Below are 27,460 nucleotides of genomic sequence, written 5' to 3'. Positions count from 1 at the left end.
TTTTTTTAACATTTAGTCTTAAGCCAGCTCTTCCACTCTTCTCCTTCATCCTCATCAAGAGACTCTTTAGTTCCCCTTCACTTTCTGCCATTAGAGTGTTGTCATCCGCATATCTGAGGTTGTTGATGTTTCTCCTGCCTATCTTGATTCCATTGCTTATAACTCATCCAGCCTAGCAGTTCTCATGATGTGCTCAGAATATAGATTAAACAAGCAGGGTGACAGGAAACTAATATTTAGCCCCAAATAGTACCAATGTGTGTAATTGATAGAAAAAATTAGTCATAGACATTTTACATTCTTCTTATTTGGTGCTAAAGTCTTTGAAGGGGCTTCGCTGGTGGCTCAGTGGTAAAGAATCCACCTGCCAATGCATGGGTTCCATCCCTGGGTCGTGAAGATCCCCTGGAGAAGGGCATGGCAATCCACTCTAGTGTTCTTGCCTGGAGAATTCCATGGACAGAGGAGCCTGGCGGCCTACAGTCCGTGGGGCTGCAAAGAGTTGGACACGACTGAGCAAGTAAACAACAAGAAAGTCTGGAATCAGGGCGTATTTTACACATATGGCATTTTTCAGTTGGGACCGGCCACATTCAATGCCCAGCAGCCTCGGGCATTTGGAGGCTCTTGTGCTGGACACTGCAGCTCCAGGGACTGCACTCTTGGGGGCAGAGGGTGTAGGTGGGGGGAAGGGAAGTCGATACACAAAGTAGCTGGAGTGGAAAGGGAGTGAGACAGGGTGGAGGGCTGATCTCCAGAGGGGTTATGGGAGGTGTTTTCCTTGGTTTTATACACAGATGCATGTGAGCGGATGAAGACCCATGACTGTCTGATCCCCTTGTCCTGGCTGGGAGTTCAGGAAGGGCATGCAGCTAGAAGCCAGGAGACTTGAGTAGACTGCAGCCTTTCAGCTTTCTAGCTCTGTGACTCAGGAAAGGTCACTTTACCTTTCGCTTTACATTTCCTATAATCATCACCTGCTCTCAAGGGCTGTTATCAGATTGGATGTAACAATACGAAAATACTAAGCCTTAGATAAATGTGGTTGAACCTGTTTATCTTTTTTTTTTTTTTGACTTTTCTAAGTTGTATCAACACAGATCACTTGTATTATGCTTTTTTGCCTTCTCCTTGCTGCAGTTGAAAGCTAAAATGGAAGTGCAGAGGAGGGGTCCTGGTGGGCGATCATCACACCTGCAGCATTGAGCAAAGCCCCCAGAACAATCTCCCGGAAGTGAGCACTCCCACTCCAGCTGGACTTTGCCGCTGTGTGCACACCTGTGCACACCTCAGGGCCTGAAGTTTATGGCTCCCACCTGCTCAGCCGGACAGGAAGCAAGGTCTCCTCCCCAACTCTCCCCACCCGCCAGTGGTCAAGGGAAGGATTCCAGGAAACCCCATCTCCCTGTGACCTCATGGTGTGCTCTGTTCCCCACCCCAGGGGCCGGAAGGACTAGGACGAGGGGAGAACAGGCTGCCAGGGCCGCTGTTGGGGAATGCTGGGTAATTCGAGATGCCCTGGAGTTTGAACCCACTCAGCTGATAAGTGGTAGCCGGGACTCTGGGAAGCACAAGAGGTGGAGCCAGGTGGCTTTTCTGTCCGGACACCCCTGCCTTCCCCTCTCTCAGCCTCCCATTCCTTTCCTCTGTGACTCATGTAAAGTGATTCAATTTCAGGGAAAGAGGGTTCATGTGGACTGAGGCAGAGGCCTGAGAGGACGGGCTGGGGAAGACACCGTGATGCCCGCGACCCCCTCCCACAAAGGGGCTACCTGTTCCAAGTGCAAAGGGCCCCTGGAGGATGCAGTGACCGCCGCCTGCGGACACGCCTTCTGCCGGCTGTGCCTTCCTCCACCCTCCCAGATGGGGGCCCAGCCCTCCGGCAGGGTCCTTCTCTGTGCCCTCTGCGAGGAGGAGGAGCCGAGAGAAACCCTCCTGGTCCCTGTGCCCCTGGGCCCTCTCGGGGAGACTTACTGTGAGGAGCACGGCGAGAAGATCTACTTCTTCTGCGAGAATGACGCTGAGTTCCTCTGTGTGTTCTGCCGGGAGGGTCCCTCCCACCAGGCCCACGTCGTGGGCTTCCTGGACGAGGCCATCCAGCCTTACCGGGTAAGAGGCGTGGGATCAGCTCGGGCCATCTGGGGCAGGACAGTGTCCCGAGGTGGTGAAGGGGATGGAGCGGAGAGCTCCAGGAAGAGCCATGGCTGGATATGGCCATGGTCCATATCAGGAGACCAACCCCAGGCTGCTGGGACCTGGGGCAGCCCCAGGCTGAGTGAGACATGGTTCCTTCCATTTGGATGTGTGGCCATTCACAGTCTTGGAGAACTTCAGCTCCAGCCCTGAGGGGACCCCACAGTGATGGAGCACAGAGCATTCTAGCCACGGCTTCACTGGGAAGGAGAGAGAGCAGCTGTCCTCCTGCAGGTCATGGGTAGGGTGGCCTTGGTCTCCCCGGATCCAGACTGGGTATAGGACCTAGCAAGGCCCCGACGACTGGGGCTCAGAGGGGAGGCAGGATGGGTAGGTCATCCTACAAGAGTTGCTCTTCTTTTCAAGAAGTGGGGTGTGGCAGTACAGTAGTTCCTCTGGTCCTGGGGACACTATCCACTCCTATCTGCCCCTCAGGTCCCTTTTGTCACCCAGTCACCAGGTCTGGAAGTGGCTTCCCTGGAATCATCTCTCATCTTTCCCTCGGCATTATCCCCACAACCACCATGGAATCCAGGCTGTCCCCGTCTGTCACAGAGGCTCCATCAAGGGCCCTGTCTGCACTCTCACCTTTCCGGTCACCCTCCAGTCTGCTGCGAGGCAGAGCCTCCCAAATCACAAAGCCCATCATGTCGCTCCCCTGCTCACAACCATCCTGTGGATCCTGACTCTGTGTCTGAAGAAAGCCCATGCCTTTAGCATTCAAGGCCACTTGCATTCGGGATCCTGCCTTTATCTGTCAGCCACCTTCTCCAGGCACGTCCAGACAGACTGACCGTTATATACCTGCTGTTTGCTGAATTAACACTCTTTCCTGCTTCTAATACTTTTCAGTAGTTTCCTCTTCTTGGAAAGCTTTCCACTCCCCTCACTCTTTTTTCCCCCCCTTAGTGTTTTCTTTTTTTTGTATTGGGGTATAGCCAACTAACAATGTTGTGATAGTTTTAGGTGAACAGTGAAGGGACTCAGCCATCCATATACATGCATCCATTCTTCCCCGAACTCCCCTCCTATCCAGGCTGCCACATAATATTGAGCAGAGTTCCACGTGCTATACAGCAAGTCCTTGTTGGTTACCCATTTTAAATATAGCAGTGTGTACTATATATATTTAAATATTTATATATATATATATATAAATATGTATACTATATATATTTAAATATAGCAGTGTTGATCCCCAAATCCCTAACTATCCCTTCACCCCACCCTTCCCCCTGCCAGCAACCATAAGTTCACTCTCTAAGTCTGCTTCACTACTTTTTTTTTAAGCCATTTTACCAAATTTTAAGTGTACAGTTCAGAGGCATTAACTACCTTCCTCCCCTTCTCTTACCCAACTGGAAATTTGTCTTTCATGGCCCATTGTAACTGGTAGCTGCTTTCTACAACCTTCCCTTGCCCCTGCAGGCAGAATTGCCCCCTCTGCTGTGCACCCATCTCACTGTGTACACACCTCAATTGTTGCATTTGTCTGTATGTCATTCACTTGTGACAGACTCCATCTCTACATGGTGGTCTTTTTTTTTTTTTCTTCAATTTTTGAGCTGAGCAGCATGGCTTGTGGGATCTTAGTTGCCCAACCGGGGATCAAACTCTGGGCCCAGGCAGTGAGAGAGCCAAGTCCCAATCACTAGACCACCAAGAAAGTCCTGATAGTGGTCTTTTACAGACAAGAAGTGGGTCTTTTTTTTTACCTTTGACTTCTTCAGCACATGACGATGTGCCGGGAACATGGTAGACAATTGAGTCAAATCATGAACTAAGCTACCTCCTTCTGCCTATTCTTCTATCCACAGGACCGTCTCAGGAGTCGGCTGGAAGCTCTGAGCACGGAGAGAGATGAGATTGACGACATGAAGAGCCGGGAAGACCAGAAGCTCCAAGTGCTCCTGGTAAAGGCCACATCCCCATAGGCCGTCTTCTCCTTTGGGGATTTTCTTTTCTCATTTTTTGTTAATTTTCAACTCTGTTAATTTTCATCTCAGTTTTCACAGAGCTTTCTATTTGGTTGTTTTCCAAATACCGTTTTGCAGTTCTTTTTTTTTCTCCTTCAAATTAAGCTTTTTCCTGTTTTTTCCATGTCTTTAAACCTTATTGTTGGAGAAGGCAATGGCACCCCACTCCAGTACTGTTGACCGGAAAATCCCATGGATGGAGGAGCCTGGTAGGCTGCAGTCCATTGGGTCACAAAGAGTCGGACACGACTGAGTGACTTCCCTTTCACTTTTCACTTTCATGCATTGGAGAAGGAAATGGTAACCCACTCCAGTGTTCTTGCCTGGAGAATCCCATGGACGGAGAAACCTGGTGGGCTGCAGTCCATGGTGTCGCACAGAGTCAGACCTGACTGAAGCGACTTAGCAGCAGCAGCAGCAGCAAACCTTATTGTTAGTATCTGAAGGTTACGTGATGTTTAATTTCTTTTAACCCTTCATCTTGGTAACTTATTTTCTTGTGCGCTTTCCTGTGGGTCTCACATTTCGGGTCCCTGTCTCACATTTCGGGTCCCACATCTGGGGTGGCTCCAGTCAGCACCTTTCTTTGTTTATTCCGAGGGGGCAGGGTGGGGATGATCCACACGGGAGTGAGGGCCATGTGATCAGTCAAGTATCTGGATGGAGCCCTGGCCTCTCAGTTTGATCGCTCTTCTGGATCCTGCTCTTAATAACTTCTGGTCCTGAGACATTCCCCAAGCTTCCCATCAGCTCCGTCGGACATTTTAAGGATTCTTGTAAACTTTGAGAATTTTTGGTTGTCTGCATTAGACAGCTTTTGGGAATAAGTATAATTTTGTTCTAAATCATCAAATATCCACCTAGCATCCACGAATAAAATGTCTCACAGAGACACTCGTGGCAGAACAGAGTCTCATAAGAAATCCTGATTTTCTTCATTTAGAACACCCCACCCCACATATCATATAATAACATTATTTGTAAAGTGTAATTATTTTCTATATATTTATTTTTGGCTGCACTGGGTCTTCGTTGCTGTGCACGGGTTTTCTCTAGTCGTGGTGGTCGGGGGCTGCTCTCTAGTTTCAGTGTGTGGACTTCTCTTTGCAGTGGCTTCCCTTGTTGTAGAGCATGGGCTTAGTTGCCCTGTGGCATGTAGGATCCTCCCCGACCAGGGACTGAACCCATGTCCCCTGCATTTGCAGGCAGACTTCCAACCACTAGACCACTAGGGAAGCCCTATAATTTTTTTCCTAATACTTGAAAGTGTTTTTATGGTTTGCACAAATTTCTGATGTGATAATCCTCCACTTTAATGAATAAGGCATGTACATGGCCAGAATTACTATTTTTCTTTTCTTTCTTTTAAGGGTGCATTTTCTCCTTCCACCCCAGCTTTTATTAAGGTATACTTGAGAAATAAATATGCAACATGATGTTTTGACAAATATATACATTGTTTCAGAGAAGGCAATGGCACCCCACTCCAGTACTCTTGCCTGGAAAATCCCATGGATGGAGGAGCCTGGTAGGCTGCAGTCCATGGGGTCTCGAAGAGTCGGACACGACTGAACAACTTCACTTTCACTTTTCCCTTTCATGCATTGGAGAAGGAAATGGCAACCCACTCCAGTGTTCTTGCCTGGAGAATCCCAGGGACAGGGGAGCCTGTTGGGCTGCCGTCTATGGGGTCGCACAGAATCGGACACGACTGAAGCGACTTAGCAGCAGCAGCATACATTGTTTCCTGTGACATTAAGGTAGTTTTGGTAGAATTAGGTGAATTTAGTCTTTTATCTCTAGTCTCAATGCTTCCTCCTTAGCACTCCTTTGACTCTGCAAAAGTAATATCAGTTTGGATTTGCTATTTAATCCGGTAGCTATTTAAAATGATCCTAAATTCAATTTTCTTGCAGCTATATAGTACTTATTAGTTATATCTTAACTAATATTTTTATTGTCATTCCCAGTGCTGAGAAAATATGACCTATAGGATTTCTGCTGTAGGATTTCATAAAGTAAATGATACATTTTTAGGCCTAAAACCTTGCAATATTAAAATAATATTCTGTAGTATTTGAAAGTTATGTCCATATTCTGATAAGTGCTCAAAAATGCTTTTCATAAGTCTACCTGACTAGTCAAACTTTAGAATAAAGTTATTTAACACATTGTGTTTATTTGTTTTTAAAACTCACTTTATTTAAACAAAAATTTTACCCATTTCTCCCACTTGGAAATCCCCATTTAGGGGTTTTCTTAGCAGACTCTGGGGCAGCTTGTTGTCTGGTGTCCATTACCTGGCTGGGAAGAATGGGCAGACTGTTCTTATTCACCTCCCTGACTTGCTTCTGCCTCTGTCTCTGCAGAAGGGCATTTGGGGTCAAGGTTGAGGAATCCCAGAATATCAGAGCTGGAAGTGGTTCTGGCATCTTCTAATCCAAAACCCATCTTGCCAGCCATTATTTTTCAGAGCAGAAATTTCATGTCCAGAAAAGTGATGCTCCCAAGGCCACATGGCAAAGTCCAAGTTCATGATGAAATGACTAAAGCCTGGTTCTCTTAACCCTTAATCCATTGCTCTTCCCATTACAGTCTGTCTACCTGAAAGCATTGCCTTCATATAGGAAGCTTGGGGCCAGAAAATGTATGCCAGTTTCTGCATGCTAGGACTGATCACAAGGCTGACCCCGAGGACAGTGGGCTGATGGTATGGCAGTATCTGGCTCCCTCCCATCTCTTTTCTTGTGCTACAAAGTTCTCCAGGAGGAAATCCACACTGTGGAATCTCTGACCAAGGAGAGAGAGTCTGGGGACAGGAAGATCTCCAGCATCCCTGAATGCCCATCAAAACATGCCCTGTAGATGGTGACCTTGGTGGCTAAGACCAACGCCACACCATTCTCTCACACAGTGCGTGCATGTTCAGTCATGGACACGACCCCATGGACTGTAGCCCCCCAGGCTTCTCTGTCTGTGGAATTTTCACAGCAGGAATACTGGATTGGGTTGCCATTTCCTTCTCCAAGGGATCTTCCCGACCCAAGGATCGAACATGTGTCTCCTGTGTCTCCTGCATTGCAGGTGGATTCTTTACCACTTGAGCCAGTAGGGAAGCCCTCTCTTCTCATAAGTTGTGCTCTAATCACAGCCTCCTCTAGCTTCAGTTGCTCTCTAAGAGATCATCTCCACCTGACTCTAGAGATGGTATGGGAGGGTTAGGATGGTATTGTAGATGTGGAAGTATGTTTGAAAATCCTGGCTCTGAGAGCATGATGTGCATTATTATTAGAATCTCTAGGCGAGATGAGAGCATGACTCTCATCCTTGGTAAGTTTATCCTGACACCTACCTACTTGTATTAATACCATAGTATTATTTGGGAGGATGAATCTTGGAACTGCTTACTCCCTGACCCTTTTAATCAACAGTAAGGATATAAACGAGGCTCCGGGAACCCAGCTCTGTGAGTTTCTCCCTAACCATGCCTGTCTTTCTACCCCTTGCAGACTCAGATAGAAAGCAAGAAGCAGCAGGTGGAAGCGGCTTTTGAGAGGCTGCAGCAGGAGCTGGGGAAACAGCAGCGCCTCCTCCTGGCCAGGCTGACGGAGCTGGAGCGGCAGATATGGAAGGAGAGGGATGAGTATCTCTCCAAACTCTCTGAGGAAGTGGCCCGGCTGGGTGCCCAGGTCAAGGAGCTGGAGGAGAAGTGTCAGCAGCCAGCAAGTGAGCTTCTGCAAGTGAGAGACACCCCACCAGCTCATGGGATAGGAGAGGGAGCCCACAGGAAGGGGACACCATGCTGGGGGCTGGAAGATGCTGGGGAGAGACAGGAAAGGGAAGCGGAGATGATGTGTAATGAGAGGGACTGATGGTTATTGGGTTCCTTTGGCCCAGAGAGGTTACAGAGATGAAGTCTCAGAAGAGCTGGATGACTTTCCCATGTCACATACAGTGGTCATGCCAAAGGCTTTGGAGTCTGATGGTCTTGGGCTTCAGTGTCAGTCAGCTCTGCCAGCTGTGACACTGGCAAATCTCATAACCTCTCTAAACATGGGGAGATAATAGTACCTCCCTCATGGGGTTGTTGCAAAGACCATAAAAAAAAATTTCATGCAAAATGCTTACCATAGTCCCTGGCTCACTGAAAGGACTCGGAAAACAGTTCCTGTTGTGATTATCACTACATTATCCTGTTTCATATCTTCTGGCTGGTAACTCAAGGCCTGGTCCTTGCTCTCCACCATCTCCTAATGGTTGGAGGCAGAACACACTCCTAGGATGAGGCTGAGACAGAGGAACCAGCTAATGAGCTGACAACACAGTCCCACGTGAGTAAGGAAGCATGATGTAAATGAGCAGTCTATGAGTAGGTGACTAAACAGATCAGCTCTCTGGAGGGGAGAGTTTTGAGCTGATATGAAAAGGAAGAAAGGATGTACAGAAGCCCTGATGGGAAGGATGTATGGAAACTAAGTGCATTTTTTTTTTCCTTTTGTAGGATGTCAGAGTCAACCAGAGCAGGTAGGCCCCACTCTTCCAGACTGAAGGGGGGAGGCACGCACTGTGAGACTGAAGGTGCAGGCTCCTACACCTTGCACCTACATTTGGTTACCCAGAGAAGCAAAAGCACTTCGATAGACACTCTGTCATCCTCTCACACACAAACAGCCCCAATTTACTCAGGTCTGTATGCTAAGGCTCCTTTTTAAACTGGTACTGGGGACACATTTTCTTCCCCCTTAGACGTGAAGTTATAAATAATAATCATGGGGAATTCCCCGGCATAGAACTCCATGCTCTCACTGTCTAGGGCCTGGGTTCAATGGCTGATAGGGAAACTAAAACCCCACAAGCCATGTGGCACGGCCAAAATAGTAATAATTTTTAAAATTACATAATAATTATGTTGAACTGATCCAGGAACATCTTATTTAATTCCTGAATTATTAGTGTTTGAGTCAGTATTTAACACCATGTAAAATGTCAGTCAAAGGGGAAATATTTAGTACAGAATATGAGAAGCACAAAACAGAAAGACCAGTCTATGCTTTCAATCATTTTTCCCACTCAACTTGAGACACAGTGACTAGGGAAGAGTCCTCATGTATTGTTGCCCATGTGTGTGTAGGGGGGCTGAAGTCAGGTGCCCATGAATCAGGAAGTTCTCTAAACATACTTCCAAAGAGTGTCAGAGATCTAGATCTAGAAGAGTTTTTCTGAGGTCTTCATGTCTGATGAAGAGGAGAAGTGCTTGTCAGTCACACAGAGACTGATAAGCAAAGACTGAACCGGAACCAGCATTGAGGTCTTTCTCACTGCGGTGTAGGATTTCTTTCATCTCCTTTTTTCATCCCTCTTCAACCCCTTTCCCTTTGTACCAAACATCATGCAAATTAGATTGTTTAAGGCTGTTTTTCAAATGGCACTGTACCGCCCTCTAGAGGCTAATAGGGGTGGTGATCTTTTCTCTTTTGGTCCCCAGGGGTACATTCTCTTAAAGCACCTGTATCTAATTCCTGAGAAGTGGTTACCTAGTTCCTCTTAGGTCTAGCTGAAAGGCTTCTTGCTTTAGTAACTCCACATTACCAGCAAAGATAAGAGATGTCACTCAATCTAATTATTCACCACAGATGCCAAGATTCTTGAGTCAGATTTTAGCCTCATTGGGTCTGAATGACCCGAACATTATTTTTGGAATTAGAACCTAACTGGTTACCACCTTGTCTGCAGGTGTGAGATGAAGACTTTTGTGAGTCCAGAGGCCATTTCTCCTGACCTTGTCAAAAAGATCCGCGATCTCCACAGGAAAATACTCACCCTCCCAGAGATGATGAGGGCGTTCTCTGGTAAGTGAAAGGGGACAGCAACTTCCCCCATTCCCATCAGTTTCCCATCTGCCTTCCATGAAGCTCCATCTTCACCTTCCCAACCTGGCTCAAGGCGTCTCCCATCCCTTAAGCCTTCCCTTAGTGATCCTACTCTGCCCAGAGAGACCATTCCTTTGAGCATCCCCTCTCCCCAAGGATGGGAACGGCAGAGTCAGGAAGGTGAGGACATCATCTCTCTCACAGCAGAAGCCCCCTTTCTTCTGTCCTTGTCCTCACATTGTTCCCAGGACACACTGTGCTTATTTATTTGAAATAAGAACTAATAAGTCCTATAAATCTAATAATAATAAGGCCTATAAGAAGTAATAAGTCGCAGGTCTTTCTATTTTTGCTTCCCTCAGAAAATCTGGTGCATCATCTGGAAACAGAATCAGGTAAACACTTGGGGGCCTTGGGAGCCATTTTTTCATTTATCCCTTCGTGCACTCATCCATCCACTCCAAGACAGAAGGACAGAACAATTAAACATACAAACTCTGGAGCCTGGTTGCTTGGGTTCTCTGTTCTAGCTTTTGCTAGTTATGAGACACTGGCAAGTCATTAAGCTTCTTTGTCCCTCTTTGTACTATTATAATTAATATAATAGTACCCATCCCATAAGTAGTTGAAGGTAAATGAATTCATGTATTAGTAAACTTAGTATAATACCTGGCACATAGTAAGTGCTCAATTAATATTAGATTACACATACATATTATTTATTTAAAATACTTATCAAATGCTTGGTCTTTTTGCCCAAATTTGTCCTAGACTCTTTATTGACCTGGACAAATACTGTACAATTCTTTAAATAGCATTTACTTTTAAGCTTCCCTGGTGATCCAGATGGCAAAGAGTTCACCTGCAATGCAGGAGACCCAGGTTCAATCCCTGGGATGGGAAGATCCCCTGGAGAAAGGAATGGCAACCCATTCCAGTATTCTTGCCTGGAGAATTCCATGGACAGAGGAGCCTGGTAGACTACAATCCATGGGGTCACGAAGAGTCAGACACAACTTTTAAATTGGTGCTTAACTGAGAAACTATTTCCAAAAGCATCACCTTATTCTGCTTCTCAAATTTAACTTGTAGAAAACTCAACTGTGGGGGGTGGGGGGGTCTTACTAAAATGCAGATTCTGATGCAGTAGGTCTGGGTTAGGGCCCAAGATTCTGCATTTCTAACAAGCTCCCAGGCAAGTGATGGTCCTGATTCATGGACCCCACTTTGAGAAGCAAAGCCTTGCAGCACCCCTTGCCGGTCAGGTATAGATGTCATCCTCTGCCTCCTGGAACAAAACTGAGGTTCTGAGAAGCGGGACAATGACAGGCTGCACAAGGCGGATGCTCTTTGTACCTCCCACTCACAGTGCTCCCTCTAGGGGCATTTTCGGAGCCGCCAGTTCTGATGTACACGCCTTCCTCCCAATAGGGGTCGTCACTCTGGACCCTCAGACCGCTAGCCGGAGCCTGGTCCTCTCCGAGGACAGGAAGTCTGTGAGGTACACCCGGCAGAAGCAGAACCTGCCCGACAGCCCCCTGCGCTTCGAGGGTCTCCCGGTGGTGCTGGGGTCCCCCGGCTTCTCCTCGGGACGCCATCGCTGGCAGGTGGAGGTGCAGCTGGGGGACGGCGGCGGATGCACGGTGGGGGTGGTCGGGGAGGAGGTGAGGAGGAAGGGGGAGCAGGGCCTGAGCACCGAGGAGGGCGTCTGGGCGGTGGTCCTCTCCCACCAGCAGTGCTGGGCCAGCACCTCCCCGGGGACCGACCTGCCGCTGAGCGACATCCCGCGCCACGTGGGCGTCGCCCTGGACTACGAGGCGGGGCGCGTGGCCCTGCTGGACGCCGACACCCAGGCGCCCATCTTCACCTTCACCGCCTCCTTCTCCGGCAAAGTCTTTCCCTTCTTCGCTGTCTGGAAAAAGGGTTCCTGCCTTACTTTAAAAGGCTGAAGCAGGCCTTCCGATGGGCAGTGAGGCGCCCGGGGGATCCAGCGCCGACCCTTGGACGATTCGTTAGGACATGGGATCTCCAAGTCCCTATAGTTCTGTAATTTTTTTCATTTTATTTATCGTATGTCTTTCAACTCTCGAAAGTCCCTGGTCACCCTGCTGAGGCTCCTGCCTTCTGTGCACTCCCTAGGGAAGAACCAGAGACAGGCAGGTTGCCACCAGGACACCAAAGTTGAGTAGTCAGTGGTGTTTTTTTTTTTTTGGTTTGGGGGGGACTAAAATAAAACTTCTTAAAGTTTCGAAATAACTATCATGGGAAAAGCCAGAACTGTGTGGAGCTTGCATTAATGTATCAAGTTGACTGTTTTTTTTTTGGACATACACATGGAGATGCTTTCGTCTCTCTGATCTTAGAGTCTCTTCATCCAGCCCCAAGTGGACCCAGGTCCCCTTTCTTTCTGGTCCTTTCTCTTGTAGAGTATGTCCTAATAAAGTGTGCAACCCACCCAGACTCCTGCGTCCCGTGTGTCTAATCGGTGCTGCTGGGGTGGACAGAAAGGCCAGTGGAATCTCTGTGACCAATACATATCCTGTCCCTTTTACTCAGGACTTGCCTGAAGGCAGACTAGCCAGACCTTACTTTTCCATAAGAGGAGGCTTGTGTTCAGTTCCAACTCACCTCTTAAACATTTATTATTGTTACTGTTGTTATTGGACACAGAATCTGACTACACATTCAAGTAAGTTCACAAAGTATGAATCTCTGTAAGAATGATGATGATTCACACACTACCACCATCACCACCTCGACTATACTTTCTGATTCTAGCTCTCTCCTTTCAAGTTTAACACTTATATTCCCATCCTCCCATCCCAACACTGGGGAAAAAATCTACCTTCTTCCCCTATCAGGGTCTCTCTAGTAGAAATCTATGTACAAGATTACTTTTTGTATCCTATGAGCCCTGTTCCTGAACTATGGGGTCAGATGTTTTCAAGATACTCCAAGTGCTTGTACCCTGTGTGAACCACATTACTAAACTGTAATATGAATCATTGTGATGGAATAATTACCACCAATTTCAGTAGATTAATATAAGTCCTTGATACAAAAGAAGTGAATCCGAGGCTCTTCTGTCATCACAGGCAGAACCACTCTGTGTCTAACCCAGAAAAAAATCAAATTGTTTGATAGTCCAACCTAGTACTAGTAGTAGTGAAACGTGAAAGCTGAGTTCTGTTCACAGAGCTGAAGAATGAATTCTGCTAACTCGTGAACACTCACACAGGCAAAGTTTATTTTAGAAGATAGAGATACAAAGCCCTCAGTATAGACACTGAGAGGGGGTGAAGAGGCCCCAAAAGGCAGGGATTACAGCAGTTTTGTATCTTTACTAGTATTGATCTGTACATTTTTGGTTGGCTCATGACTTTAATATATGGCATTTTTTGACCAACTAGTTTAAATGTCTCAATGTCCAGTTTGTCAGTTTATGGTTTTCTTGGATCCCCCAGTTTCTCAGTTTCTCCAGACATTGTGATGCCATCCCTTGACCCTTTCTCAAGACCCCAGATCATTAGTTAGGGGCTAGATGTCTGTTTAGGAGCTAATTGTAGCTAATTGTCTACCTGGAGTTTTTCTCCTTGATAAACTGGACAGCAGTTAATGATTGTCTTGTCCTGGGTCTGAATGTTTTATGACCCTCCAGACCAGGGAAGCATTCCTCTGAATGCCTGGAAATTGAGTGAGATGCTTACTTAAGAAGAGAAAAATTGAATTTAATAAAAATGAATTGAGGTCTCAAAGTCTTATACTGTCTAGCAATTTCTGCCTCAGTCGTATTACCTAATGTTTATTATAAAAGCTGTATCAATATATACTCCTGGTTTTTAAAAGATTCAAACATTTTCAGAGTGAAAAGTCCCACTGTCCTCACTTCCTCTTATAACATCTCATAAAACCCTGGTTAAACATTTTGTGTATACTGCCAGTTTTGTAGACAAGTGTATTTAACCTTTTTTTTAACAAACTTATGAGATTATTCCATAAATACTCTTTGCAATCCCCCTCTCATGATATGCAACACATGCCTCATTGTAACATTTGTCAAATATTACCCAAATCAAAAGTTACTTTTCAAAAATACATATCTTCCTTTGAACATTTTGACAAACCTGCGAAATACAGAGGACTTACTTTGTTTTTCTCATCCCGTGGCTGAGAAAACTGGCACAAGTTAAAGGAACTGTCTGACAGGCTTCTCAGCTGGTCTTTGTAACCTGCGGGAAGTGGAATCCTCAGGCCGGTGACCTGATGAAGAAGCTCAGACTTGCCAGACAGGTCGATGGGGCTTTGTTTCTTTTCCTCTGTCCTGAACTACTGTTTTAGACAGACAAGACTTTTTCAGTTGAGTATGAAATAGAAAAAAACAAATGAACGACTTACACTGTATTTCCAGGCCTCTAGTACTTCTCCTTTTAGGGTGGACCAGCAGACAGAGGGCTGTGGATATGCACATGTGGAGGCTCTGGGCCAAAATAAAATTGCCCTGAATGAAGAAAAGATTCAGAAGCCTGAAGCGGAGGCTTAGGAGTACATAAGCCCCAAGGATGAGGACTGGGAGCTATCTGGAGGAAAGGCAGAGGAAAATAATCCATTTGATGGCCCCACTGGAAAGTTGGAGAATATCTGTGTTGCAGTGTTTGTGCTGTAAAGCCATCCTTTATCTTCTCTGTGGGATCTTTGGCACAATCTCCATTGATCTCGATATTTCTGTCAGCACTGCAGTTTCCTGGGAACAAGAGAGTGTTGAGTTTTGTCCACTACTGAGAGTGTGCTCAGTTGCTCTGTCATGTTCGACTCACTGCAAGTCCGTGGACTGTAGCTCACCAGGCTTCTCTGTCCATGGAATTTTCCATGGCAAAATTATTGGAGCAGGTTGCCATTTCCTACTCCAGGGCATTTTCCTAACCCAGGGATCGAACCTGCGTCTCGCATCTCCTGCATTGGCAGGTGGATTCTTTACTACTACTACCACCTGGGAAGCCCGTCCCCTACTGGGCAGGAGGCAAAAAGAGATCTCACAACTTCCTTACCCATTCCTCTGTTGATGGATGTTTAGGTTGCCTCCGTGTCCCGGCTATTGTAAATAGTGCTGCAATGAACACTGGGGTGCGTGTATCTTTTTGAACTGTGATTTTCTTTCCTGGGTATATGCCCAGGAGTAGGATTGCTGGATCATATGGTAGTTCTATTTTTAGTTCTTAAAGGAAACTCCATACTGTTCTCCATAATGACTGTATCAATTTATATTCCCACCAACAGTGTACAAGCATTCCCTTTCTCCACCCCTTCTCCAGCATTCATTGTCTGTAGATTTTTTTTTTGATGGTCATTCTGCAGATGTGGTGCATATATTCAATGGAATATTCAGTTCAGTTCAGTTCAGTCGTTCAGTCGTGTCCGACTCTTTGAGACCCCATGAATCGCAGCACGCCAGGCCTCCCTGTCCATCACCAACTCCCGGAGTTCACTCAGACTCACGTCCATCGAGTCAGTGATGCCATCCAGCCATCTCATCCTCTGTCGTCCCCTTCTCCTCCTGCCCCCAATCCCTCTGAGCATCAGAGTCTTTTCCAATGAATCAACTCTTCGCATGAGGTAGCCAAAGTACTGGAGTTTCAGCTTTAGCATCATTCCTTCCAAAGAAATCCCAGGGCTGATCTCCTTCAGAATGGATTGGTTGGATCTCCTTGAAGTCCAAGGGACTCTGAAGAGTCTTCTCCAACACCACAGTTCCAAAGCATCAATTCTTCGGCACTCAGCTTTCTTCACAGTCCAACTCTCACATCCATACATGACCACCAGAAAAACCATAGCTTTGACTAGATGGACCTTTGTTGGCAAAGTAATATCTCTGCTTTTCAACATGTTATCTAGGTTGGTCATAACTTTTCTTCCAAGGAGTAAGCGTCTTTTAATTTCATGGCTGCAGTCACCATCTGCAGTGATTTTGGAGCCCCAAAAAATAAAGTTTTTTTTTTATCGTTTTGACACTTTATTAATGGAATATTACTCGACCATAAAAAGGAACGAAATTGTGTAGTTTGAAGAAACATGAATGGACCTAGAGACTGTCATACAGAGTGAAATAGATCAGAAAAACCATATATTTACACTTATATGTGGAATCTAGAAAAGGGGTAGAGATGATCTAATTTGCAAAGCAGAAATAGAGACACAGACCTAGAGAACAAATGTATGGATACTAAGGGAGCAGAGGGTGGCATGGGATAATTGAGAGACTGGGCTAAAGAAAAAAAGAGAGAGAGACAAAGATATCCCACGAAAGAGTTGCCAGGCTGCTGGATTACATACACTCAAGGTGCCTTAGTGAACTAGAGGGGTGATTATAGGGAACCTGAAGCCCAAGAATGGTGATTACGCTGGGCTGGTTGTGATGGGAACAGGAACCACGGCAATGCATTATCTCTGATTCTTGCCTTGCTCTCCGTGCAGGGCCCATTTTTGAGCCTACCAGTGGGGCTTGCTGTCCTTACTCGTGTCCTTTATTTTCCTGCTCATTTCAGTCCTTTCTTTTTTTCTGGCTTTCAGTGCAGAGTTAACGCAATCATATTCCTTCATTCTAGGAACATGATCATCAGCCCATGCAAGGTCTTCTTGTTTTGTTTATATTTTCTCCTGTATCTCCGTTCTCACATTGTCCTCACCCCTGCAGGCAGTTACTCTTTAATGTTTTCCATGTATCCTTGGATACAGAAGAATCTTTGAATATATTAATAGTACTGTACTAGACCTGTTTCTTACTTTTTAAAACCCAGTACTATGATTTTTAAAGTTTAATCATGTTGCTGTTTATACATCTAATTTATAGGTTCTAATTGCAGAATAGTATTCTACAATATGCAGTACCATATTTTATCATATTTTATTTTGGCAAAGGGTTTCTGGGTTACCTCCATCTGCCTTTGACAATAAGCAACGTGTGATGAACTTCCCTGGTGGTCCAGAGATTCAGTCTCTGTGCTTCCATAGATCACTGGTCAGGGAACCAAGATCCCACATGCCACAGTGTGGAGGAGGGTGGGGAAGCAATACTGGGATGAAGAGCCTAGTACTCCTCCCTGCATAAGAGGCCTCAGATACAGCCCAGAAGAGGATGACCGCTAATGCCCTCTTAATTTCTCAAGCACCACCAAATTGCTCCCTAGAACTATTATCTGTTACAAGGAAGAACAAATCTGACTCCATGTTGGATCTGCTTCTTTTCACTTTAACCTTTGTTCTCCATTGCTTTTGTTATTATAACCACTAAAAGGATGCTGTCTATAGCTGTAAACATACATTATGGCCTGTTTTGGGAAACCCAGCCCTTCTGCCTGAATGTTAAGCTAAAGTGCCCTTGTTCAGCTCCCAGGGAGACATTCAGATCCTGCCCACCTGTGAATGGTTGCAGAAAAGAAGAAATCAACACATTCCCTCCTTGATGCTGGTCTGGCCAGGAGATATTTTGTAAGATTTATGGCCTTTATACTATATTTCCTCACCTCTTCCAGCTCTGTTCTATAAAAGAGACTGGTGTCCAGACCCTGATAAGATGGTACTCTCGGACATTAACCTCCTGGGACACCCAGATTTCCAATAAAGTTGATATTCCTTGCCTCAACACATCATCTCCCGATTACTGGCCTGTCTTGCGGCAAGCAGACCAAGCTTCAATTTGGTAACATACCCGTTTACATTTCCACCAGAGGACCTCTGAGATTCTTGCTCCCCCATCCCCACCCCAAAAACAGGTGCTATCAAACTTGCTAATTTCTGAAAATCTCCTGACTGTAAAGTGATCTCTCACTATTGTTTTATTTTTCTCATTTTCTGACTACATGTGAGGGTGCCTATCTCTTCTGGAATTTTCTCTCAGGTCTTCTTCTCATTTTTCAGTTTTCCATCTTTTCTTTATTGATTTCCAGAATTCCTTGTGTATTTGAGACATTCATCTCCTGCTCATTTTAGACTTGAAACTGACTCATTAGCTCTGATAATGGTGTTATTCATTAGGTTAAAATCTTGAGTTTTGGTAATACATTTCATAAATTTTCACTTTGCTATTTATGTTTTTAAGGTCTTTATCATCACCACAAGATCACAACTCTTACTCTTCAGGTCCTACCTGAGCTATTCAAACTCCAAATTCCAGAGAAAGGCTTTTTTGATTGGCTCAGTGCTGATTTTTGTGCCAGATTGCAGGTCACTAGAGAGTGTGTCTGGATGACCCTTGATAATGTTAGGGGAAGCACAGTGACTGAAACCACCCACCCTGGCCAGACTCTCTAGTAACCATTCGCATGAGATGTTTTACAACAGGAGGTCCTGGTAAGGAATACAGAACTAATAAGCCACCACCAACCAGAAGAGTTCCGGAAAGGTCAAAAGGAGACACCACGTGTCCGACCACTTCCCAGAATCCCTCTCGCTAGCATCCATCTTGACTGAGCGATGCGTGAGCCACCAGGAAGGACTCTGAGTCAGAATGATTGGCCAAAGACAACCCAGAAACTAATCCCATCACCATAAAACCCGAGCCACATGGCAGAGCAGTTCTCCTGGGTTCCCTTACCCTACTGCTTTCTGCTCAATTTGGTAACATACCCGTTTACATTTCCTGCTATTGCCTTCTTCCAATAAAGTCTCTTGCTTTGTCAACATGTCTCCTTGGACAATTCTTTTCTGAGTGTTAGACAAGAGCCCGCTCTTGGGGCCCTGGAGGGCTCCCCCATCCCTGCCCCCACCTTCCTACAACAATAAGGTAGCCATCTCAGGGCCAATCATTGTAGCCAGGTCCCTGGTACAGTTCAAAGCCCTTTGGCTTCATTATTAAGAAAGTTCAAACTCTCATCCTGCCAGAGGCAAGTTACATAAGGCCTCTGAATCTTAGTCTCTTTAAGTGAAAAAGATTTTATTTAAAAATGGATTAACAATATAATATGATTCTGGAACCTTATTCCAATGTGAAGTAGCAGCAGGGAGTTCAACACATCAACAATTCTCTGGACACCAGCTGGGTGTCCTACAAGTTGGCTCAGTTCCGACACTATCTACCTGGAAATAGCATTGAAGGAGGAAACAGACAGAACAGGGCCCCATCTTGAAAGCAGGACTCCATCTTGGGCCGGACTGTGGACTTTGAGCTATATGCCCATTATCTATGGAAATGACATACCAATTGGAAAATCAGACCCCAGGTTGGAAGAGCCCCAGGGCTTGTACCTAGACTCTCCATTGCCTAAAAGAATACCCTAATTATCTGTGTAACTGAATAGAATCATAAATTCTAGCTTGCTTATTGGGGTATGACCACAGGCCTATTGATAATTGTCCACTGTTAACTACCTAGGATTAAGTCATACAAATCACAGGTTAACTTGGATTGTATCTTTCTTTTCCTTTGTTCAGACTAGTTTCAGAGAATTTGGGGAGGTGGGTTTGAGCACGTACACTTAGGGTATATAAGGTTTTCACGAAAACTGGTCAGGGTCCTTGGCTAAGAGGACACTCTGCCTTGGGCCCGCCAGTGTAATAAACTGCACTCCACCATCTGCATTGTCCTGAGTGAGTTTGTTTCCCGGAACGCGTGGCTACAACATTGCAAGACTGAAGACCGTTTTGCTTTACTTCCCCACTGCATCTCCCTCTCTATCCTTCCTCTTAACTTTAGTTCCTCTCTGATCTATAAAAGCACGTGGCATCCAGACCCCAATAAGATGGTTATTTTGAGGCGCTAGCCTGTCCTCTTCTTGGTCTGCCAGCTCCCCGATTAAAGTCTCTTCCTTGCCTCAACACCTCGTCTCTTGGATTCAATGGCCTGTCGTGTGGCAAGCAGAGCGAGTTTGGACTCAGTAACATCACCAGTGAATATTATTTTTGTAAATTCTCTCCCTCCCACCCCTCATTAGAAAGAAGACACAAGAGCTAATTATCCTTATGATGACAATAAAGCCATTGCCACCAGCATCATCCCCTCATAGCAGTCTCTTTGTATAGGGATTCTGAGACGGGGTGAATGGCCCCAAGAGAAGAAACAGTTAATGCAAATAAGTCAAGGTACCCACCCTGGGAATGTGAAGGCTTCCTGTCCTGGTCTTGGTTCAGCCAATGACTTTGACCTTGGAAAAATCAACCGATTTCCCCAGGGCCTAAAGAGTAATAGGATCCCTTCCGAGACCTCATGACTTACCTCCTATCCCCAGGGAGCTGTCAATCTGAGGGACTGAAGAGTGAGTGCTGATTCTACCCCTTGTTTCTCATAAGAATGGGGACAGATTGCAGATTCTTCCTTCTAAGTCTCCTGGGAAAGCAATGACCTCATACCTTTGTGCTCAGTGAAAACCATGGGTTCTAGAAACAGGGACACCCCGATTCAGATCCTGACTCAGATTTGTGTGACCTCAGGGAGGTTTACTTTATCTCCTTGAGCTTGTAGACTCCTGGTCTGAAAACTGGGAACAAGAACCTGATTTCAGAGGTAGGCAACAGCAAGCAGCAGTGAGCAGTAGCTGAAAGCAAGACCTTCGTTCCCTGGACCGCAAGTCCTTACCACTGGACCACAGGGGTCAGCAGTTACGTCTGAGTCTCTAGTTCTTGCCTGCTTTGTCAAAAACAAATGCAGGTGAAGAGGCAGAAGGTAAAAGTAGAAAGTTTATCAAAAAGAAAATTATATTGCAGAAAGACAGGCAAACTCAGAGAGAGAGAGAGAGAGACCTTTGGGAAGTTTAAATCTATTAGGAGGCAGTCTTCCACGTATTTGTCTTCTTTTGGCCAACTGTATTTTTTTGACCCCATGGTTAATTTGCCTCTGGACCCTTCCCTGGATACTCACGCATCCTTCAGTTAAGATGGATCCCCTGGTTGGGCCAGTGGGGGCTACTCTTTAGTTGCAATACACAGGCTTCTCATTGCGGTGGCTTCTCTTCCTGTGGAGCACGGGCTCCAGGGAGTGGGGGCTTCAGTAGTTGCGGCTTCTGGGCTCCAGAGCACAGGCTCAATAGTTGTGTTGCACGAGCTTAGTTGCCCCATGGGATGTGGGGTCTTTGCAGACCGGGAATTGAATCCACTCTCCTGCCTTGACAGGCAGATTCTGTACCACTGAGCCACCAGGGAAGGCCCTGTTGCTGGTTTTTATACTGAGGTGTAGCTTGTGGAACCCTGCACCAAGGTCACAGGATAAAAATCTCTGGAACTGACCAAGCCCCAAAAGCAATAGTTGCCATGAGCCTCCAGATCAAAACCAGCCAGTTCCCTGACCCCATATTATGTAAAATACCCACGCTACCATCCACCCTATAGCATCCTAACTAATCACCTAATGCCACCATTTCAGTAGAAATTTTCTCTGTCTTAAGGCTATAAAAATTGACTGCAAGTCTTTGAAAGTGTTAGCTCTCCTTTGAGCCGGGCTGCTGTTCTAACAGCCTCTCCCACTCTGCTGCTAGGTCGCTTCAGTCGTGTCCGACTCTGTGAGACCCCAGAGACGGCAGCCCACTAGCCTCCCCCATCCCTGGGATTCTCCAGGCAAGAACACTGGAGTGGGTTGCCATTTCCTTCTCCAATGCATGAAAGTGAAAAGTGAAAGTGAAGTCGCTCAGTCGTGTCTGACTCTTAGCGACACCATGGACTGCAGCCTACCAGGCTTCTCCGTCCATGGGATTTTCCAGGCAAGAGTACTGGAGTGGGGTTCCATTGCCTTCTCCGTCTCCCACTCTAGTAAACTTTATTCTCCTCTCATTGTGCCTCACATCTGGAAATTCTTTTCCAACCCCCACACAGACCACAACATAGATCTCAAAATATAGACAGGAGTTCAGTCATAAACATACAGTCCTAGGGCCCATTTGAAGCAGGAGTGCTTCAGGATTTGTAACAGGGGCTGCTGATGAATGGACAGCCTGGGGCTCATCATCTCACCCCAGGTGTGAACAGGCAGCCAGTTGTAAATACCTAGCTTGGAGCCCATCTATCTCCTACCTCAAATCCACTCTAGGATTATTATCAGAAATCAATACATGTAAAAGTGCTGGGCACATTGCCTGGTGCAGTGTAAGTGTCAACAACGCTGCTGTGTGTGCTCAGTCGCTCAGTCATGTCCAACTCTTTGCAACCCCATGGACTTAGCCTACCAGTCTCCTCTGTCCGTGGGATATTCCAGGCAGGAATACTAGAGTGGTCACTATTTCCTACTCCAGGGGATCTCCCCAACCCCAGGGATTCTAACAACTCCTGCATTGGTCTGGAAAGCCCTGCTGCTGCTAACAATGACTTAAAATCTTAGAGCTGGGAAGAGCCTCAAGGGATGATCAGATCCAGGCTTCTATCTTCAGCCAGAATCTGATGTCCATTTTACAGATAAGGCAATTGAAATAAAGAAAATTTAAGTACTGAGAAAATAGGTATTCCAATAAATAAGACCCGGGCTTCTATCTTCAGCCAGAATCTGATGTCCATTTTACAGATAAGGCAATTGAAATAAAGAAAATTTAAGTACTGAGAAAATAGGTACTTCCTCCAATAAACAAGAGCTGTTTGAATAAAAGACCTTTTTTCCCCCCACCTAAGGAAGTCAAGAACTATCGGGGCCGTGTTCCTCAAAGGCCCCATTCTCTCCCCGCTGGAGCACACACCATGATCATAGAGGCACTGTGGACTTGCTACAGGAGTTTTTGAAATTTTCATCTTAAATTTACAGCTGATGAGTAGAACTCATCCTGAGCTTCACCATATTGTAAGCTAACCATTGTGTTATAAAAACAAAAATAACATTTCTTCCAGTTGCACTGTGAGTTAAGTGGTCAGTTAGAACTGTTCTCTCAGTTTCACAAGAAAACAGATGAGTATACTGACATGCTCAAAGAATTTTCATTTTGCTCTTTAAATCCTTGGTGGCTGTGAGAAATGGAATATTTCCCACCACATCAGTAGATAAGAATGTCACAGTCACCGGTGACTACAGCCCTCAGATGTGAGCTGGTGAGCCCTAAAGGAACTCAGGAAGGAGAATACCTGCTATCTAGCAGCCACCAGATTACAGTCGCTCCCTGCAGTGAGCCCTGAGAAAAGGAAGTTTAGGATGTGAAAACGGGATAATGGCCCCAGACAGCTGAGGTGTCTATCAAAGGAATGATTTCAGTGAGTCTAGACTTTTGCATCTTCCCTTACTTTAGAAAAGTGCTAAATTCCTTAACTAGGGACATCTGGTTTTCTTTAATTAACAATAATCTTTTGATGGTCAGACTACTTGCCCTTTGCTATAAAACTTATCTACATAACCTGGCTCCTCCCCTCGCCTTTCTGGAGCAGTCTTCTCAGGGTTACCTGAGATCCTGTCTCCCGGGCTTGGAGTCCTAAAAATTTCCATAGAATAAAATGTAACTCTCAACTTTTAGGTTTTGGAAAACTCACACTTAATGCCTCTTAAAATATTACTTCTCTCAATTTCTCTCTTCTCTCCTCCCGGAACTCTTGTAAGTTGTCGACATCTATGTTGACATCTCTGGGAGGAATGAAGAGAGAAATTGAGAGAAGTAATATTTTAAGAGACATTAAGTGTGAGTTTTTCAGAACTGATAAAAGCTACCAAGCATAGATTCAAGAAACACAGGTGCTGAACAGGATAAAGACAAGCCTACCCCTAGGACAGAACGTGAACAAAAGACAGACAGGGAAATCTGAAAAGTAGTGAGAAGGAGAACATATCCCAAGGAGCAAGCAAGTCAAACGTCAGCAGACTTCTCAACAGCAACAAGGGAGTTTGTGGAAGAGTCCCTGACCTTCTGAAAGAAATGCCATTAAACTAAACGACCACTCAGTTAAACTCTAGCTCCAAAATGAGAAAAGAAAATGTAGTTTACCACAAACCTTTGCTGAGAGATCTCCTAACATTTTCCTCTCAGGAAGAGCAAAGTTAAACCCAGGAGGAAGAGGGAGGTGATGCAAGAGGCAGCCATAAGCAGAGACAGAGATTAAGCCATAAGCAGAGACAGAAGCAGAATGACATAGTGACTAATTGGGGGTATATTACAACAAAGTGTGTACAAGATTGTCTTCAGACATCAAAGTGTAATTTCAGACATCAAAATACTAAAGAAAACCTATATGGGAAGCAAAAGTATTCATAGTTTACCTTATGACTCAGGTATAGAATCGCTTGGACATAACATGATAAAGAACATATTTAGTACTTATCTAACTGATGCTAGGCCTACACTGAAGGGATGGGAATAGGTGGTGAGTGTGTGTGTGTGTGTGTGATAAGGAACAGGGAGAACAGAGCTAAATCTTCCTTCTCCACAGTGCAAAGCTAGATAGAGCCCCAAATCCATGCTGTTTACAAAAAATGAAGGTGAACAGTGAAGTAGTCTGCCAAAAAGGATGAACTGGGTGACTGGGGAGAGGAATAGGGCAAGGCACTGTTTAAAAAACAAACAAACAGACTTAAAAGAATACAAAAAATTTAAAAATTCAAAAACATCTGTTGAGTAAATCTTGCTGGCAACTTTCTGTGCTAAGATGGCATCATACATTTTTATTATCACACATTTTTATTATTTTGCAAGGGTCTTATATGCTGACAATTTATCTTCTATAGTTTAGACATATGACACTCATAACTCATTAAAACAACGACCTGAAGGCATTAACATTTTGCTCAAATGGAAATATTCCCTATTTAGTAAGTATTAGCTTTTATATCGGAGAAGGCAATAGCACCCCACTCCAGTACTCTTGCCTGGAGAACCCCAGGGACAGAGGAGCCTGGTAGGCTGCAGTCCATGGGGTCGCTAGGAGTCAGAAACCACAGAGCGACTTCACTTTCACTTTTCACTTTCATGCATTGGAGAAGGAAATAGCAACCGACTCCAGTGTTCTTGCCTGGAGAATCCCAGGGACGGGGAGCCTGGTGGGCTGCCGTCTATGGGGTTGCACAGAGTCAGACATGAGTGAAGCGACTTAGCAGCAGCAGCTTTTATATAGTAATCACTTTAGAAAGTTTAAAAAGTATCTCATTGTATAAAAGCTCTTTTTAAGAAAGGATAAAAGGCATTTTGAGAATGATGAAATTATTTTATAAATAATTAGTAGTGTATTTTAGGGTACAGCTCATATTAACCAACAAAATAAATTTAAATTTTCAAGGATATGCTAGTAATCAGAGAAGACAAATATCATAAGATATCATTTATATGTGGAATCAGTTCAGTTCAGTCTCTCAGTCATGTCCAACTCTGCGACCCCATGAATCGCAGCACACCAGGCCTCCCTGTCCATCACCGACTCCCAGAGTTTACTCAAACTCATGTCCATCGAATCGGTGATGCCATCCAGCCATCTCATCCTTTGTTGTCCCCTTTTCCTCCTGCCCCCAATCCCTCCCAGCATCAGGGTCTTTTCAGTAAGTCAGCTCTTCACATCAGGTGGCCAAAGTATTGGACTTTCAGCTTTAGCCTCAGTCCTTCCAATGAACACCCAGGACTGATCTCTTTAGAATGGACTAGTTGGATCTCCTTGCAGTCCAAGGGACTCTCAAGAGTCTTCTCCAACACCACAGTTCAAAAGCATCAATTCTTCGGTGCTCAGCTTTCTTTATAGTCCAACTCTCACACCCATACATGACCGCTGGAAAAACCACAGCCTTGACTAGACGGACCTTTGTTGGCAAAGTAATGTCTCTGCTTTTTAATGTGCTATCCAGGTTGGTCATAACCTTCCTTCCAAGAAATAAGAGCCTTTTAATTTCATGACTGCAATCACCATCTTCAGTGATTTTGGAGCCCCAAAAATAAAGTCTGACAGTGTTTCCACTGTTTCCCCATCTATTTGCCATAGAGTGATGGGACCAGATGCCATGATCTTAATTTTCTGAATGTTGAGCTTTAAGCCAACTTTTTCACTCTCCTCTTTCACTTTCATCAAGAGGCTTTTTAGTTCCTCTTCACTTTCTGCCATAAGGGTGGTGTCATCTGCATATCTGAGGTTATTGATACTTCTCCCAGCAATCTTGATTCCAGCTTGTGCTTCTTCCAGCCCAGCGTTTCTCATGAAAGTGATTCAGTTATACATAAATCTGTTTTTCAGATTGTTTTCTCATGTTATCATAGAATATTGAGTAGAGCTCAATATTACTAAAGAGCCTCTTGAGAAAAGTGAAAAAGGAGAGTGAAAAAGTTGGCTTAAAGCTCAACATTCAGAAAATTAAGATCATGGCATCTGGTCCCATCACTTCATGGCAAATAGATGGGAAAACAGTGGCTAACTTTATTTTGGGGGCTCCAAAATCACTGCAGATAATGACTGCAGTCATGAAATTAAAAGACACTTATTCCTTGGAAGGAAAGTTATGACCAACCTAGACAGCACATTAAAAAGCAGAGGTATTTGCCAACAAAGGTCAGTCTAGTCAAGGCTATGGTTTTTCCAGTAGTCATGTATGGATGTGAAAGTTAGACTATAAAGAAAGCTGAGCACCAAAGAATTGAAGCTTTTGAACTGTGGTGTTGGAGAAGACGTGAGAGACCCTTGGACTGCAAGGAGATCCAACCAGTCAATCCTAAAGGAGATCAGTCCTGGGTGTTGATTGGAAGGACTGAAGCTGAAACCAATACTTTGGCCACCTGATGCGAAGAGCTGACTGACCCTGAAAAGACCCTGATGCTGGGAAAGATTGAAGGCAGGAGAAGGGGACAACAGAGGATGAGGTGGTTGGATGGCATCACTGACTCAATAGACATGAGTTTGGGTAAACTCTGGGAGTTGGTGATGGACAGGGAGGCATGGTGTGCTGTGGTCCATGGGGTCGCAAAGAGTCGGACACGACTGAGCGACTAAACTGAACTGAACTGAATCACTTTACTGCATGCCTGAAACTAACATTCTCTCAAGATTCAAATGTGAATTAAGACCTTACTATAATTAATGCATAACATTTCTAGGAATCAACACATTTTGCATATATGTATTTAGAAAGAAAAAATAAAATCTTTTAAAAAGGAAAAACATTAATGAGCCCACACGTGAGTTCAAGGAGGAAATATGGTCTTTGCCATTTAGTATAATCTTAGAGGTACTTTCTGTAATCCTCCCTTTCCTACCTTTAGATGACAATTTAAAAAAATCAAAAAAGAGCAGACAAGAAATGGTCAAACAACTGAATGTAAGGAGGGAGAATTGGCTCCGTAGGTTATATCTCCGTTGGGGCACTCTTATTTTTCAGGGAAGGATTGTGGGGGTGCTGTACAGATGTCAACCTTCTCATGGGAGCCCCTGCTCTACAGAAGCTAGATTTCAGCACTGGGTCACCACTGCAGGAGAGGAAGAACAAGCTGGAACCTTGGCATTGGCTGGTCTGTGCCCCAGGTGAAGCTCTTCTTTGGGGACTTCCAGCAATGACAGCATGTGTGTGCA

At 45.1% G+C, this 27,460-nt stretch overlaps 1 protein-coding gene across 1 annotated transcript; it reads left to right on the top strand.

The window, feature by feature from the left end:
* Nucleotides 1-1,506: 1,506 nt before the first annotated feature.
* TRIM15 (tripartite motif containing 15) lies at nucleotides 1,507-13,012 on the top strand. The gene is made up of 7 exons (XM_061398584.1): nucleotides 1,507-2,109; nucleotides 4,011-4,106; nucleotides 7,679-7,909; nucleotides 8,671-8,693; nucleotides 9,903-10,018; nucleotides 10,402-10,434; nucleotides 11,471-13,012. The coding sequence occupies exons 1-7, from the start codon at nucleotides 1,741-1,743 to the stop codon at nucleotides 11,986-11,988; spliced, it is 1,386 nt and encodes a 461-aa protein (XP_061254568.1). The 5' UTR covers nucleotides 1,507-1,740; the 3' UTR covers nucleotides 11,989-13,012.
* The last annotated feature ends 14,448 nt before the right edge of the window (nucleotides 13,013-27,460 follow it).

This window comes from Bos javanicus, chromosome 23 (genome assembly GCF_032452875.1).
Source record: "Bos javanicus breed banteng chromosome 23, ARS-OSU_banteng_1.0, whole genome shotgun sequence".
Taxonomy (NCBI): Eukaryota; Metazoa; Chordata; class Mammalia; order Artiodactyla; family Bovidae; genus Bos; species Bos javanicus.
This window is presented reverse-complemented; position numbering and strand designations above follow the sequence as displayed.